Raw genomic sequence first — 15,291 nt, forward strand, 5'->3', positions numbered from 1 at the left:
TCTTTTTTTTGCAGGGGGGGGCTCTGTTATAGCCCAGGTGGGGAGTGTTCAAAGGTGGTTGGAACCAGAGGAGGTGGGTAGCAGCCACCTCAGTATTTAGCCTGTTACAAGTGGACTCGTGACCATTTTACAGTATGTGCTGGTGCCCATGTAGCTGTTTTGACCCTTGAACACTTTGAGGGGGGGGGGAATCTTCAAGACTTCATTCATCATGTGCAAATAAAGGGTTTTAAACAAAATGGATTGTTTAATCTTCTTTGTAGAATGATGGCTTGTAGAGACTGCACTTCGTCGCAGCACATTCATAATAAAGAAAAAATGATGTGCTCATCACCACTGTACTCCCCCTACCATAAAATTTTCTGGCTACAGGCCTAGTCTTGCATGAACTTACATAAGTCTACAGGAAATAAAATGAAACAATTACAATAAGTCCTGAATGAAAACATAAACAAAAAATAGAAACTCCAAAATAGCACAGCCTTGTGTTTGTGTGCCTTGCAATTTCACACTGGAAACTGGAAGTCAGATGCAGCTACTAATCTGTTGTTTAAAAAAACAAAACTCTTAAGAGCATAAGAGATTAAAAACATTCTTAAACCAGTAGTAAAATGTGTGGAAAATGTCTTCAGATAATTTTAAACAAGAAGGCATGTGTTTTTTTTAAAAAAGAAAACACCAAGGTTTTCCATTTTTAAACTATATCAGAATCGTGGTATGACATGTTCATCTAACATAGCAAACACTCACACTTTACAGTTGTAGATCAGGGGACTGGTGCCTGTGATAGTCCTCAGTGAAAATAAACATGCTATATTATGTAAAACTGCTTCAATTTTCTTATATGTTGATTATTTCCTTCATCCATATTTAGAATGTCCTCTCTCCCTCTCAGGTGTAAAATAATTGCTCTCCTAAATTAACTTGGGGGGATTCTCTTGAGCTTGCTGACAAAAGAACTTAAGGTTACCATACCCACTCAACTTGGAACAGTATGACAAAAATGCATTTGAATTCTTCTGGGGGAAGGGAGTTGTACTCCACATTAGTGGTGTATTAATTAATACCAGCTAACCCAAGCTCCTTGAATAGCTGGCATCAACAATATAGCCTCTTGAGCCAAAGAAAAATAATGTCTCACTTTAAAGCCAATCAATACTACTCAGAGAACTCAATGAGTTGGCACGTACCTGCTTTTCACTCAAAATCAAATTTTTTCTTTCATCCTACCTTTTCTAAAAGGACCTTTTGGCAAGGAACAAGATACCAGAAAGTGCATTTGGATCTCTCAAATGAAATTGAAAGGCATTTAAGTACTCTGTCAACTCCAAGGCAGGCATTTTGTTCCCTTATGACACTTACACAGTCGGAAAACTGTTTTCAATTAGAGCCAAATGACTGAATGTACTTTCTTCTCAAGTAAAAACACAATTGTTTTTGCCTCAGTGGATTCAATATTACAGTATAATCACATGCTGCTCTAGGCACCTTAATCCAATTAACTTTAAACAAGTTGGTTGGGGAAAAAATCCCAAAATAAAATAATAGACTAGAAAAACTATTCTATTGTAAAAAACTATTCATTTTCATTTGGAAGACTAATAAAGGTCCATTGTTTGGAAAGCGTATTAGTTTTACTAGGACCTTTCTAAGTTCATCAGGACTTAACCACAGCGTTGAAAACCTGGATAACAAAGTTCGAAAACCTGGATAACTCGGGATCTTCCTTTCAGTTCTTTGAAGGAAAAGCCCAAGTGCTGATCCAAACTCCCACAAAGTTCAAGACAGTGCTGGATTTGGGGTTTAGTCACAGCCGTTTTATGTGTCAGTTTGCTCTCTTCATTGTTGTGGAGCTGCTATATCTGTACTCTTCAGCCAACCCTGAACGTAATTGACCATGCTACTTACAAGTGATCTGGAGCTCTGTTTTGTGGGTGGCAGGAATTGTCGTACATTTGTTGGTGTTTCTTTTTCAATGGAGTGTCGCCTCTGAGGTGGTTGCCTCCTCTCTGGCTGTGGTGTGGATGATATTGGCAAGAATTTTGGAGGCACTACAAGTTAATCAGCAATAATTAGTCCCAAAGTAACTGTTTAAATCTCAAAAGAACATTAATGATAGAGTACTGGTAATCCAGAAGTGTTTTCTGATGAGATTGTAGCTATTCTTTTACAAACTAAGTGCACCAAGCGTTGGCTGTAATTTTTGGCATGCTAATGACATAACCTGAAAGATCTTTATAGTGGTGGTTAAATATCCTGTAAAATAAAGTTACCTCATGACATTGGCTTGGCTCCTCTGGAGCATTTACATGAAGGGATGAATTCTGGCCCATGGAATGCAAGTTTTCTGTCTTCCCACCTTTTGCTGCAGCTCAGAATGCCCACCCTCCCCCGAAATGAAGTTCTTGGGGGCAGCAACAGCATTTGGGGGCTGCAATGGGAGGGTGAAATCCTTCCTACCCCACAGAAAATGACTGAGCCAAGCCAATAACCGAGGTACCTTTTCATTAAAATATATCTATTTATTAAAAATTTACGGAAAATTAATTTTTAAAGTTTCCCAGCCAAATTATAATTAGATTTTCTTGCATTTCATTTAAACTGAAAGAATACTGAAATTAGCTAAAGCTTCTTGTTTTATATTACATTTCAGTCCTACAGATCCTTATTACTATGAATAACTTTTGCTAAGGCAGCTACAGCAATATTCTCCAGTTAAGAAGTGAAAAGTATGGCTCCCTACCAATACTATTTCCATATGAATAAGTGAATTGTAAAAAATATGCTGTTGCACTGAGATACTCTTCTCCCTCCATTCAGTGTTATCCTATGTTGCAGGTAGCCCTTTGTCAGGCATGGCCTCTATATAGTACAGATGGGCCATATGGTGCAAAGACATGCTTGCCAATGCGTTGACAGAGATTGTCCAAAAATGCATTGTCATAGATACTTCTCACACTGCCAATACAAACCACAGGTTATAAAGCCTCTACTGCCCCACACTAGAGACTCTGGGAATAAAGCATCAACTGATAGGAATGAGAAATTTCCCTCTGAAGTCACAGAGGCTTCCTCACAACAGATAATATCCTTACCCATTGTTCCTCTTAATATTTATGAAACAGCCCTGGTGGTGGAGAGTGTCCTGGCTGTCTGAGGCTGTCCCTATCCAGCTCCTGCCCTCCCTCCCTAGGAACGCTAGCCACGTTCCTCTCAGCCTTGCCAGAGACAGAGAGAGACACAGAGAGCCCTGCCAAACAGCAAACAACCCCTGATTACCTGCTATGGCTCCTGCTGAGAGAGCGGGAGAGGGAGAGGGAGAGAAACTGCTAATGAGCCCCAAACTGCAAACAACCCTTGCTTCCCTGAAGGAACCCTGATTACCTCCTATGGCGCCTGCTGAGAGAGAGAGAGAGAGAGAGAGAGAGAGAGAGAGAGAGAGAGAGAGATCTGCACCTGCCGGTGTCCCCTGGGTTCTAGCACCCATTGCATGCCTGGTTGCAATGGGCTTTCTTGCAAGTATATATATAAGAGTGGAAAGTGAAACAAATGCAATACAAGTTCCCACATAGTCTAAATATCTGTGGTTGCACTTTGCACAATTTCAGGCAGTTTCTCCCAGTGGACACAAGAGGTGCACTGCAGTATCTGACGCCCCAGCATCCTGAACATGCAGACATAATGGGGAGTAGTACAGAAGTCTAAGCTATTATCTTTCCCAGCTAAGTTGCTTTTACCATTCTTTACCTTGACTGCCACACTGTTCTATCTATTCTAGACTGTAAAATGAGCATTTGGGAATCTAAGACCACCTCTGTATCCCAGACGTGTGTTGCTTTACTTAAAGATACCAATAGATACTGAATAGCAGTCTCTTGTTTCATTCAAATCCTTAATTAATTCTTACTCTCATATTGTCACTCTAAGACAGCTATTATCTACTCCTTTGTCCTGCTCCAGACCAGACTCTCTGGCCACTAGATCTTAATTTTAATTGTCCATGAAAACTTGTTCCACTGTAAAACTGCTACTCTATAACGATCTCAAGTGCTCTGTTGTTTAATACAAACCGGATGTACTCTTGTCTGAGTTATCTGTTTCACAGGAGTTTTAGCATTTAACAATTAGCAGTTTTTATCTGAATGCTGAATTCTTACCCTTTTTCCCAGGGGTTACTGGAAATGTATCTTCCATTTGAGACGGAGATATACTACTGCTACTAGCTGATTTACGTATAGTCTCTTCCTAGAAGAACAAATTGGGGCTTTAGAAGTTTTGGCAATCCTAGTTTCCATTGCTTACAACATTAATATAGCTAAATTTGAGGCTAGTAACACCCAGGACATCAACAAGACTTTTGGGGTATAAACTTTCAAGAGTCCCTTTGTTAACAGGAATGGAGATCTTTGAGTCTTTATTATACCTGTCAGAAGAAGGTAGAAGGGATGTTGTAAAGAAGGATATCAGGATGCAAAGGTACAATAGATATTGTAATCAGCTCAATTACAGCAGAGGGAAAATGCTTGGGGTGGTCCGTTGTTTTGAACTTATTCTGAATTCAAGTTGTGCAATCTCATGTGGTAATCTCTCCTTGAAATGTCTTCGTTTGAAGACCACCACTCTTAAATCAGCAAAGGAATTACTAGGATCTGTTTTTTAAGATTTATACCCATTTAATCTCTTGCACAGAGACAGACCTGTTTGTCTGATGTAGAGAATGGAACGGTATTGCTGGTATATATCATACTGGAAGATGACCAAGCATATACTTCTGAGATGCCATGGCAGGTGTTAGCAGGTGCAGTGATTCAGTTAACAGAGTGAATATGGGGACAAAACTGCTATCTTGGTTTGCTGTAGGCCCTGGTCCCAGAGTTTGTGTCCATGTTAGGAATGGCACTGCTGTAGTTAAGATGATGTTTAACATTATGAGGATGTCTGAACAAGAAAAGGTTTGCCTTTCAGTGCCTGTTAGATGGGGAGGATCATTGTCTAGCATGGTTGTAAGTCATTAAAGGAGCTCCTCCACCAGGCATTTGGCTGAGACCAGACGTAATCAACAGCGACCAAGGGCCCCTGCTCCCCCCCACCCCCCCTCAGAATTCAATAAATAAACCACCCCCCTCAGAATCCCATCAATAAGCCCTGGACCTGTTTGTAGTACTATATTGTTATACCGTTATATTGTGCTGTTATTTTGGTTACAATTATTAGTTATCAGTTATACATGTTACAGACTGTTTTATGTATTGTTCTCTGTTATGATGTAAACCGCCCTGAGCCTCCGGGGAGGGCGGTATATAAGTATGATAAATAAATAAATAAATAAATAAATAAATAAATAAATAAATGATGCAATTAACCATGTTGAACTAAGAGCTGTATGTTTTGGTATTAACCTTTAAGGCTTTACACGAGTTGGGACCCAGATACTTGAGGGTCCGCCTATCACTCTGTGTCCCCCGCAGGGCACTACGCTCTGCGGGGGAAAATCTATTGGTCGTTCACAGCCCTAGAGAAGTGCGCCTAGCCTCAACCAGAGCCAGGGCTTTTTCGGTCCTGGCCCCCACCTGGTGGAATGAGCTCCCGGGTGAGTTACGGGCCCTGCGGGATTTGTCAGCTTTCCGCAGGACCTGTAAAACGGAGCCCTTCCGCCAGGTTTATGGTTGAGGCTTGAGTCTGCGAGATAGAGCATTGCTCCCCCCGGGGGGTCTGAAGTATACATAACTTCCCCCCATTCTCTATCGCCTTGGTAGGTGGGAGTAGATTGTGATTGGCTGCCGCCGTGTTATATGATTTTTAATGTCTTTTAATGGGGTTTTAATTGGGGTTTTTAAGACAACTGTTACCTGCCACAAGCCTACCCAGGGAGTGGTGGGATATAAATATAAATGTAAATATAATAATAATAATTATTATAATAATGGAGTTGTGTTGTTGTTTCATTTGAGCCTATCTTGTAGCAGGCTATCCCTTGGTATCATTCTGAATTTGTTGATGTTTTCCTTGTACATCAGGTGGGTACTGTGATTGCAAGAATGTTCTGGATCTTACAGGTAAAGACCTCCGTCTGAGGGATTAGAACAGATGGGTCAGGTTGATGGTGGGGTGGAAGTTCCTGAAGGACAAATGACATTTTTCTAGTGCTTCTTTCTCATGTGTCCAACTGATGAAAATGTCATGAATAAATTACAAGAGGGATCTAAAAGAATGGGAGATGAGGAAGTATTGCTTCATGTTGGCATATTGTGGCGCCATGTTGGTGCCCATGTTTGTACCACTGACTAATCTTCACCGAAACCGAAGGAATTGCAGATTAGGACAAACTGGGAGATATTGATAGTGAGGTTGGTCATGGTGTTGTCACAGATGGTATTCCTAATAATTTGGAGTCCATCTCTGTGGGATATGTTGTTTGAACAGAGACTAAACATCCACAGGGCTATCCTGAGTTCCCTCTTTTAAACCTCCTTCTACTTGCTGATGGATATAAAGACTCAGAGATCTCTGTTCCTACTTGTATCTGACAAAGGGAGTGACTCTCAAAGCCTATACCCTTGAAATCTTGTTGGTCTTTAAGGTACTGGCCTCAAATACTGCATACCAACATAACTACTCCTTGAAACTAACAATAATATCATTCTTTCCGAAACTGATGTTTGAGTATCCCACAGTACCACAGTCAAAAAGGGCCACCAACAGACAGGTAAAGCTTACTGAGGAACTCCCTAGAAGGATATTATGTGCTTGGATTGTAACTTACTTTCCATTTGTAAGGTGACAACAAGGCAACAAAAGAGAATTTGAGGAGCAGATTGCTAAAATCTTTTTTTTTTAAAGAAAAGCAAAGCATTATCAGAAGCCAGAAATCAGCCAGGGAGACAGCTAACCCACTAGATAACAAAGGAGAGAAAGGATTGCTTAAGGAAAAAAGGATAATGGCAGAGAAACTGAATGAATTCTGTGTTTGTTTTCACCACAAAAATGTAGGCCAGGTACCCACACTGGAACAACTGTTCTAGGAGGGGTGACTAAAGAACGGAATCAAATAAAGATGATAAATCAATTTTCTACATAAAAAAATAAAAAAATAAAGTACCAAGACTAATGGGCAAATTAAAAACTAAGTCTCAGGGTCTGGCCTGCACACACCAAAGGGTTCTTAAAGAATTCAAGCATGAAATTCTTAGTCTGGTTTATATAATTTGTCACTAAAATCTTATGTAACGTCACTAAAATCATCTTCTCTACCAAGTGCCTGGAAAGTATCAAATATAAAAACAATATTTTTAAAAGCTGATCTGGGAAATTACAGGTCAATTAGCCCAATGTCTGCTCTGAATTACTAGAAGCTAGAATAATTACACTCACAGAAGTATAAGGTATTCTACAATGCTAAGTCCTGCCTCACCCAAAATTTCCACCGGAGGGTTAATAAGCATGTTAATCAGGTTGATCTGGTAGATATTATATACTTAGACTTGCAAAAAGTTTTTTACAAAGTCCACATTCAAGACTCCTGAGTAAGCTTAACAGTAAAGAAATAAGAGGAAACATTGTCTTGTGTATTAAAAACTGGTTCAACACAAAGCAGAGCATAGGAGTAAGTGGTCAGTTCTCGCAATGAAAAATCACAAGGTCCCACAAGAATTGGAATCGGAGTCATAGCATTTAACTTGGTCAGAAATTACCTGCAATTTGTGTGTGTGTGCGTAATGGCCAACTTGGCAGATAATATCAAATTATTCAGAATAGTGAAAAGCAAGGTAGATTATAAAGAGCTCCATACACAGCAAATTTAATTCAATAAGGGCAAGTACAGGGTACATATTAATGGAACAAGCATCTTAATTTTAAATATATGCTAACAGAATCTGAAATAGCAGTTACTAAGATGGAATTGAGCCCCTTGTGGCGCAGGGTGGTAAGCAGCAGAAATGCTGTCTGAAACGATGTCCATGAGGTTGGGAGTTCGATCCCAGCAGCTGGCTCAAGGTTGACTCAACTTTCCATCCTTCCAAGGTCAGTAAATGAGTACCCAGCTTGCTGGGGGGTAAAACGGTAATGACTGGGGAAGACACTGGCAAGGCCACCCTGTACTGGGTCTGCTATGAAAATGCTGGAGGGCATCACCCCAAGGGCCAGACAGGACTCGGTGCTTGCACAGGGGATACCTTTACCTTTACGATGGAATAATTTGTGAGTTCTAATTGCTTGTTCTATCAAAACATTCTATAAACAGTGTTTAGTAGCAACAGTCAAACTTCATGCCAAGTATTATTGAGAAATGGAATGAAAATAAAATGGCCAAATGCTTTTAATTTGGAATATTCATACTGTTTTGGTTGCCATGTAAAAAAAAAGATACCGGAGGTGGAAAGTGCTGTCAAGTTGCAGCTGACTTATGACCGCCATATAGGGCAAGCTTTCTCAACTAGGGTTTTATGAATTAGGATTCTGGTTGCCCTCCTCTGTGCTTTTTTCCTGTTCTTCGAGAACCCCTAGATCTCAACCATATTCTGCTTAGTTGCACTACTTCTGGGGTTTCTTGAAGCCTGAAGAATGTTTCAGGGGTTTCTCAACAGTAAAAAAGTTGAAAGAGGGTGCCATAAGGCTTGCAAGGCAAGAGATGTTAAGAAGTAGTTTGCTATTGCCTGCCCCTGCATGGCAACCCTGGTCTTTCTTCATGGTCTCCCATCCAAATTTTGACCACAAATGACCCTGATTAGCGTCTGAGATCTGATGAGATTGGCTTAGCCTGGGCTATCCTGGTCAGGGCACAAAAGAAAAGAGAGATTATAGGATTGAAAAAAAAAGCATAGAAGAGGGCAACCAAAATGGTTAAGGGGTTAGGGCATCCAAGTGCCTAGCCAAGCTTGGGGAAGAGGTATTATTCATTCTCTTGATGAATCCTAATTCAGTACTTACACCTTTCATTCTCCCTTTGAATTTTTTTGTAGAACAGAAACCTTTAGATTTGCAACAGCATGTCCTAAAAGATTAAAATTTTGGCCCAATGGGCAGAGCATATTTTTAATAAGGAAAGCTTAAGCAGTCCAGAGATTTCTAGTTTAGAGAACAGATGGTGGTGGTGGGGAACTTAAGGCTATAAATATAAAATCATAAAGATGCTATATCCGAAAAAGAGGCTGGTGCTGCCTGATATCTTACCTCTGAATCTGAGCTATCCAGTTCAGCCAATGTGGGAGCTTTCAGTAGCCTCTTCCGTTGCACTGTCAATTGAGCAGAGGCAATGCCATTCACATTTGCCTCAGGTGCCAAGCTGCCATTCAGCACATAGCTTTCTGACACTTTCCGGGAGGTCTCTGGTGTGTTTGCATCTAAAAAAAAGAACCATAAATTATTTGATGGTATGTTAGATAAGGGTGTGGATGCTCCACTTATGCCTTACACTCGCAGAACAATTAATAAAGAAGGTCCACCATTGTGATACTTAGCTTTAAAAAAGAAATTACAGACATGGACTATTGACATGAATAATACATATGTGACATGACAGAAAAGCATAAGGAAACAGAAATGGTGGGGAGAATGTAACTTTCACAAATGCAGCTTTTTAAAAACAAAAACTCTATTTCTAGCAGATAGTAACACTGAGTTTATTAAAACCAAAAAAAAATTTAAGGAGCACATTGACTCACATTGCTGTATGAGGCCTTATTTTATTTACTTTTTACTTGTCTAACAAGATCTGCTAGAAAATGAAATGAGTCTCTCAGGCTGCAAGAATCATGATTATGAAACTACCTCCCTAGCAAGATCTGCCAAAGTTCAGCTTGTCATCTTTCAGAAGGTAGGTGAAAGTCTCTGGTTATATGAATAATTGTAATTACAATGGCTGGTAATTTTTCATATATATATCTGGATTTCCTATTTGATTAAAAAATAAATAAAGTGCCTGAATTGAAACACTCTTATATCTGCTTAATTCTCACTAATAAAAAAGAAACTTAAATTGTTTGCCTGCTTTTATTTTATTTATTTTTTTCAGGAGTGCCACAGTGATCAATAATGTTTCTTTTAGTAAGTTTCTGATACTGAACAAAATTAGAGATTGGCAAGCATCCCCCAGTTAAATTCAAACTGGCTTGCATTTTTGAAAGTGTTCAATGGGAGAAGCTTGCAAAATGTGTGCACATGTACATATCCTCTGCCATTTCCTTTCTTTTACAAGCAACAAACCATACCTTGTCAGGATGAGTGTGAGAGAGTAATGAGCTGTGGGGGATGACTTCTTAGACAGAGAAGCCCTGACTAAGAACTACCTTTCCAGAAAACTTGTTTTCCCATATTCCCCAGAATGACTTCCTGCTGTGGTTGATGAGAATAGTAGTTCTCTTGACCTCCTGAAGTTAACTGAGGCTGATCCTCTGCTTAAAGAGCCATTGTCTGTGATTGGTCCCCCACCTCCACTCCCACAGGACAGTAATGCTTATGGGGTTGGAACAAGTAGAATTTTGAGAATAATTTCAAAATGCAACCAAAAACAAAAAAGGTTGTGTTAGCTTCTCAAGCAGGCAAGTTCGATTTTTCATCTCTCTTGACCGATGTTTGCCAATATTACTACTTGATACAAGCAAAGAAAAAGGAGAAAAATAAATCCACAAATGCAATCCAGTGAGCTACAGCCTTCTTTAAAGATACGATTAAAACATGAATATAAAACAACAGGATATATGTTTCAATTCTGTTTGTCTTCAAATACTTGGTTTCAAATAATTGTTGTACCCTTACAAGTGTTTCCAGAAAAAAATTCAAAATATGTGTACGCTGAGCTTTTAAGAAAAAATTCAAACCATTGGCTTGGATCTAGTGGTGCTCAAGCAGAACACACATAGACTTAGCACAGTTTTACTTACACAAGATATGATGCAATATTTAGTGCTTTTCTGCTTGTATGTTATAGAGTTCAGAAATTGGCTGCACAGAATCTTGTGCAAGCAAAAATGCAAGATAAGACAGAATGATTTGGCACAAGCCATTTCTATAGTCTTTTCTTTCTTCTTGCATTTCTGCTTGCACAAGAACTCTCATGCAAGCATACATTTTTATGAGCCAACTCATTGTTTAATTCAACGATGTAAATTTTGTGTGCCTCCTTGAGGATGATCTAAAAATTGTTGAGAAATGCTATTCTAAGGACATTAAAGTCAATGGGATTAGAAGAGTATAACCCTGCTATACTGTCAGTTAAAGATCAAAAACACTATTGTGAATTGTACCAGATGGAAGAATGGCTAAATTGCAAGCACAAGAAGAAAGTACGTTTGTAAACTTATTTTTCTTTAGTACTATCCAACACGTAAACATCTTGCATAAATTACAAGATATAGTAGCAAATAATATGTCAGTTATGCTTGGATACAGTCTCAGTCAGATAACTTGTACCCAGTTTCCTATTGTGGCCACACACAAAACAAAAAGTGCACAATGAGATGGATGGAAACAAGTCTTTCCCTAGGGATTTACATGTGAAAACTTCTATTTAAAACTCAAACACAAGGGAAAAACACATGCACTACAGTCATGTAGTTCATCATGTACAGCAGTGGTCCCCAACCTTTATTAGGCTGGGGACCGGCAGGGTATCGGGTCGCGCCCGCAGGGACCGCGCCGGCGCGGGCCACGCCCATGCTTCGGGCCGCGCCCGGCCGCGCCCTCGGGCCGCGCCCGCGAGCCGCGCCCGGCCGCGCCCGCGGGCCGCACCCGTGAGCCGCGCCCGGCCGCGCCGCACCCGCGGGCCGCGCCCGCGGTCCGCACCCGCGAGCCACGCCCGGCCGCGCCCGCGGGCCGCACCCACGGATCGGGCCGCACCCGCGGGCCGCGCCCGCGGATCGGGCCGAGCGGGCGCGGCCTGCACGGGCGCGGCCCGGTCCTGATTCCCTCTCCCCGCCCTCCCGCGGTAAGTAGCTTCCCGGGCCGCAAGCTTGCGGCCTGGGAAGTTTTTTACTGCGGGGGGGGGGGGGCGGGGAGAGGGAGCCACGGCCCGGCGCCATGGCCTTTGCGGCCCGACGCCGGGCCGCAGCCCGCAGGTTGGGGACCACTGATGTACAGGACAGATAATATTTTCCCTTTCATTCCCTTTGTTATAACTGTTAAGATATTATCTATCTATAAAATATAATAATTCTTATTTTTGTTGGGATACAACTGTATTTATCATTTAAGTCATGAATTTTAAACTTAATAACTGATCTATTTTGACTACAAGACTGGTTTCATCATCTTAATAAACTGGCTTAAAACAATTTCCAATTTTTCTGATAGTTTTTAAAAGATTACATTTTTACCCAGTCATGTTTATTCCAAAATATTTAGTAGGGTTGGTGACTGTTCAGCACTTTGTACTCTTTAAACCCATCTTGTTGTTATGTTAAACATTTCATTATGATTTGGGGGTTTTTTTCAGGCTAATTTTATAGCCTGATTGGGATTCAAATTCTTCAATATGTTCAATTACAAATTGCAATGATTTCTGGGGATTCAAGACTGTTAGAACCATGTTCTGAACAATTTTTCATTTGAACTCTATACCATCCAATTTTATTCCCTTAATTCTGTCATACTGCTAATCTTTTTAGTTAAAATATCTATTGCTAATTAATAAAGTGGATAAAGGACATCCCTGACATGTTCCTTTTTCAACTAAAATTGCTCCAGTTAGTTATTATAGAATGAGGGGGCGGTAAAACTAATTGGAAGGGAAGCTCATGTCTTTCTTTCCCCGTTGATGAGCTGGTACATCCAGGCCTTATTTATTTATTTATTTATTTATTTATTTATTCATTCATTCATTCATTCATTCATTCATTCATTCATTCATTCATTCATTCATTCATTCATTCATTCATTTATCATACTTATATACCGCCCTCCCTGGAGGCTCAGGGCGGTTTACATCATATCAGAGAACAATACATAAACAGTCTGTAAAACATGTATAACTGATAACTAATAATTGTAACCAAATAACAGCACAGTATAACAGTAAAACAATATAGTAATACAAACAGGTCCAGGGCTTATTGATGGGATTCTGAGGGGGGTGGCTTATGATGGAATTCTGAGGGGGGTGGGGGGGGAGCAGGGGCCCTTGGTCGCTGTTGATTACTTCTGGTCTCGGCCAAATGCCTGGTGGAGGAGCTCCTTTTTGCAGGCCCTGCGGAACTGTTTAAGCTCCGTCAGGGCCCTGATCTCCTCTGGGAGCTCATTCCACCAGGTAGGGGCCAGAACAGAGAATGCTCTGGCCCTGGTCGAGACCAGACGGACTTCCTTAGGGCCAGGGATCCTTAGCTGATTGGAGGCAGTAGAGCGCAGAGCTCTTTTGGGGGCATAGGCGGGGAGGTGGTTCTTCAGGTACACTGGGCCCTGACCGCGTATGGCCTTGAAGGTAATTACCAGAACCTTTAGTCTGATCCGGAATTCTAAGGTAATTGCTCACCTTAGGCTGTGTAGTGGTGGTGTTGGGGAACCACTCTGAGCCTAAAGCAGCTACCAGGATCTGTTGCAGCAGTGGCCAGGCCCCAAGCAACTCCTGGCATCTGCCACCATGGCCAAGCCTAGAGCAGCTTCCAGTGTCCACCATGACCAATCCCTGTGGGGCTCCTGACATGTTCCAATGCTGCAGCTTTGCCCTGAGAAGCTCCTTGAATCTAACAAGGCCGAACAAGGGCCCTGAGTGGCTTCCAGTATGTACTGCTACTGCAGCTAGTCCCAAGCAACTCCTGGCATCTGCCACTGCAGCTGAGCCCCAGCTGTTGCTGTGGGCAGGCCTGCAGTGTCTTCCAGCATCCACTGCATTAGAAGCAAATTAAGTGCATTGTCTGTTCCTATGGAAGTTAATGCTTTCATTGGAAAAAAAATCTGAGGGGAAATGTAAACATTTTAGATTTTCCAGCATACCTAGGGTATCCCCCAAGTGTGCTGTAAAATCTGTTTAGCATCCACATTGCTCCTATCCACAGATTAGCTATCCACAGATTGGGGTCATGTGTGGCTAATGGTATACAGTAGCGATCCCCAACCTGTGGGCCGTGGACCACATGTGGTCCTTCGACTAATTGGAGGTGGGCCCCGAAGGACGCCTTCTCCGCCCCCCTCCCCGGCCCTTTACAACACACTTCATTGTTGTGGCGTGTCTGTATCTTATTTTGAAGGGATGTTTAAACATTACCATAGCAATCAGAGAGCGCTAGGGCAGTGGTTGAGAGTAGAGGAGTAAACTACCCCCCCCACCGGGCCTCAGTAAAAGGCGTTGAGTGGTCCCCGGTGAGTGGTCCCCGGCGTTGAGTGGTCCCCGGTGATAAAAAGGTTGGGGACCACTGGTATACAGAGTTGACAAGCATAGTAATAGCTAAGCAAGTAGAAAGAGGCTTGGGTGGGCAGAAGGGATCTGTTACATGTCCAGTTTTTGGAAGTACAAGCTGTCACTCTCAAGACCTAAACACATCTTTCTTTGCAAGCTATCATGGCTGAGTGCAATGCATAATCCATTCAATTATCAGACATCTGCGCTGCTATTTTTAGAGGCAAACTTGCAATTCTATGAAACTGCACATAAAACAATATGTTTTTTGTTTAGAAAGAGCAAACCTTCTCCAGCCAAAAAATTTTATAAGGGGGGGGAACAATTTATGAAAGCTAAAGTTCATTTTACAATAATACCTTTGATCACATGTTTATGAACTTTCAGCTTACTAATAGACTCAAAACAACTAATCCAAAATCCTGGGTAAAAAATGAGCATATTATGAAAATAGCAAAAATAGGCTCATAAACCCTTTATGAGACACAATAAAATCAGAGTCCAGTAGCACCTTTAAGACCAACAAAAATTTATTCAGGACATGAGGTTTCGAGTGCAAGCACTCTTCGTCAGACTATGATCTTCTTACATGACAGGGAATATATAGCAAACTCAATTCTGTTACATCAGTAGACTGTGTCACAGCCAAATACAGCCAATGGTCTTAAAGGTGCTACTGGACTCTGATTTTATTGTGCTACTTCAGACCAACACGGCTACCCATTTGAATCTACCTTTATGAGACAGTAATGTGACATTTATATAAACTATTGCTGCAAGACTCAAAACTATGATACACACAGTGGCTTCTTGGGCTGGGTTTTGTAGGCATGGAGTGATGACTGCTCCATGAAGTACAGACTACTTTAGCCAGACAATGGTGGAAACAGCAGTGGCTATCACTTCTGTCAGTAGCTGCAAGAAAAACAGTAACTATGGAATATACATTTGAAAAACTATTGAAT

At 41.2% G+C, this 15,291-nt stretch overlaps 1 protein-coding gene across 5 annotated transcripts in view; it reads right to left on the bottom strand.

The window, feature by feature from the left end:
• SPIRE1 (spire type actin nucleation factor 1) overlaps nt 1–15,291 on the bottom strand; it is a 105,355-nt gene that overhangs the window by 21,370 nt on the left and 68,694 nt on the right. For all 5 annotated transcript variants that reach the window (XM_077352802.1, XM_077352804.1, XM_077352805.1 and 2 more), the window contains 3 exons: nt 9,172–9,341; nt 4,158–4,245; nt 1,909–2,051 (listed from right to left, as the gene is read on the bottom strand). In XM_077352802.1, coding sequence (XP_077208917.1) covers nt 1,909–2,051; nt 4,158–4,245; nt 9,172–9,341 — 401 coding nt within the window. The remainder of the gene's footprint in view (nt 1–1,908; nt 2,052–4,157; nt 4,246–9,171; nt 9,342–15,291) is intronic.

Source organism: Paroedura picta, chromosome 9, assembly GCF_049243985.1.
Source record: "Paroedura picta isolate Pp20150507F chromosome 9, Ppicta_v3.0, whole genome shotgun sequence".
NCBI classification, from domain to species: Eukaryota; Metazoa; Chordata; class Lepidosauria; order Squamata; family Gekkonidae; genus Paroedura; species Paroedura picta.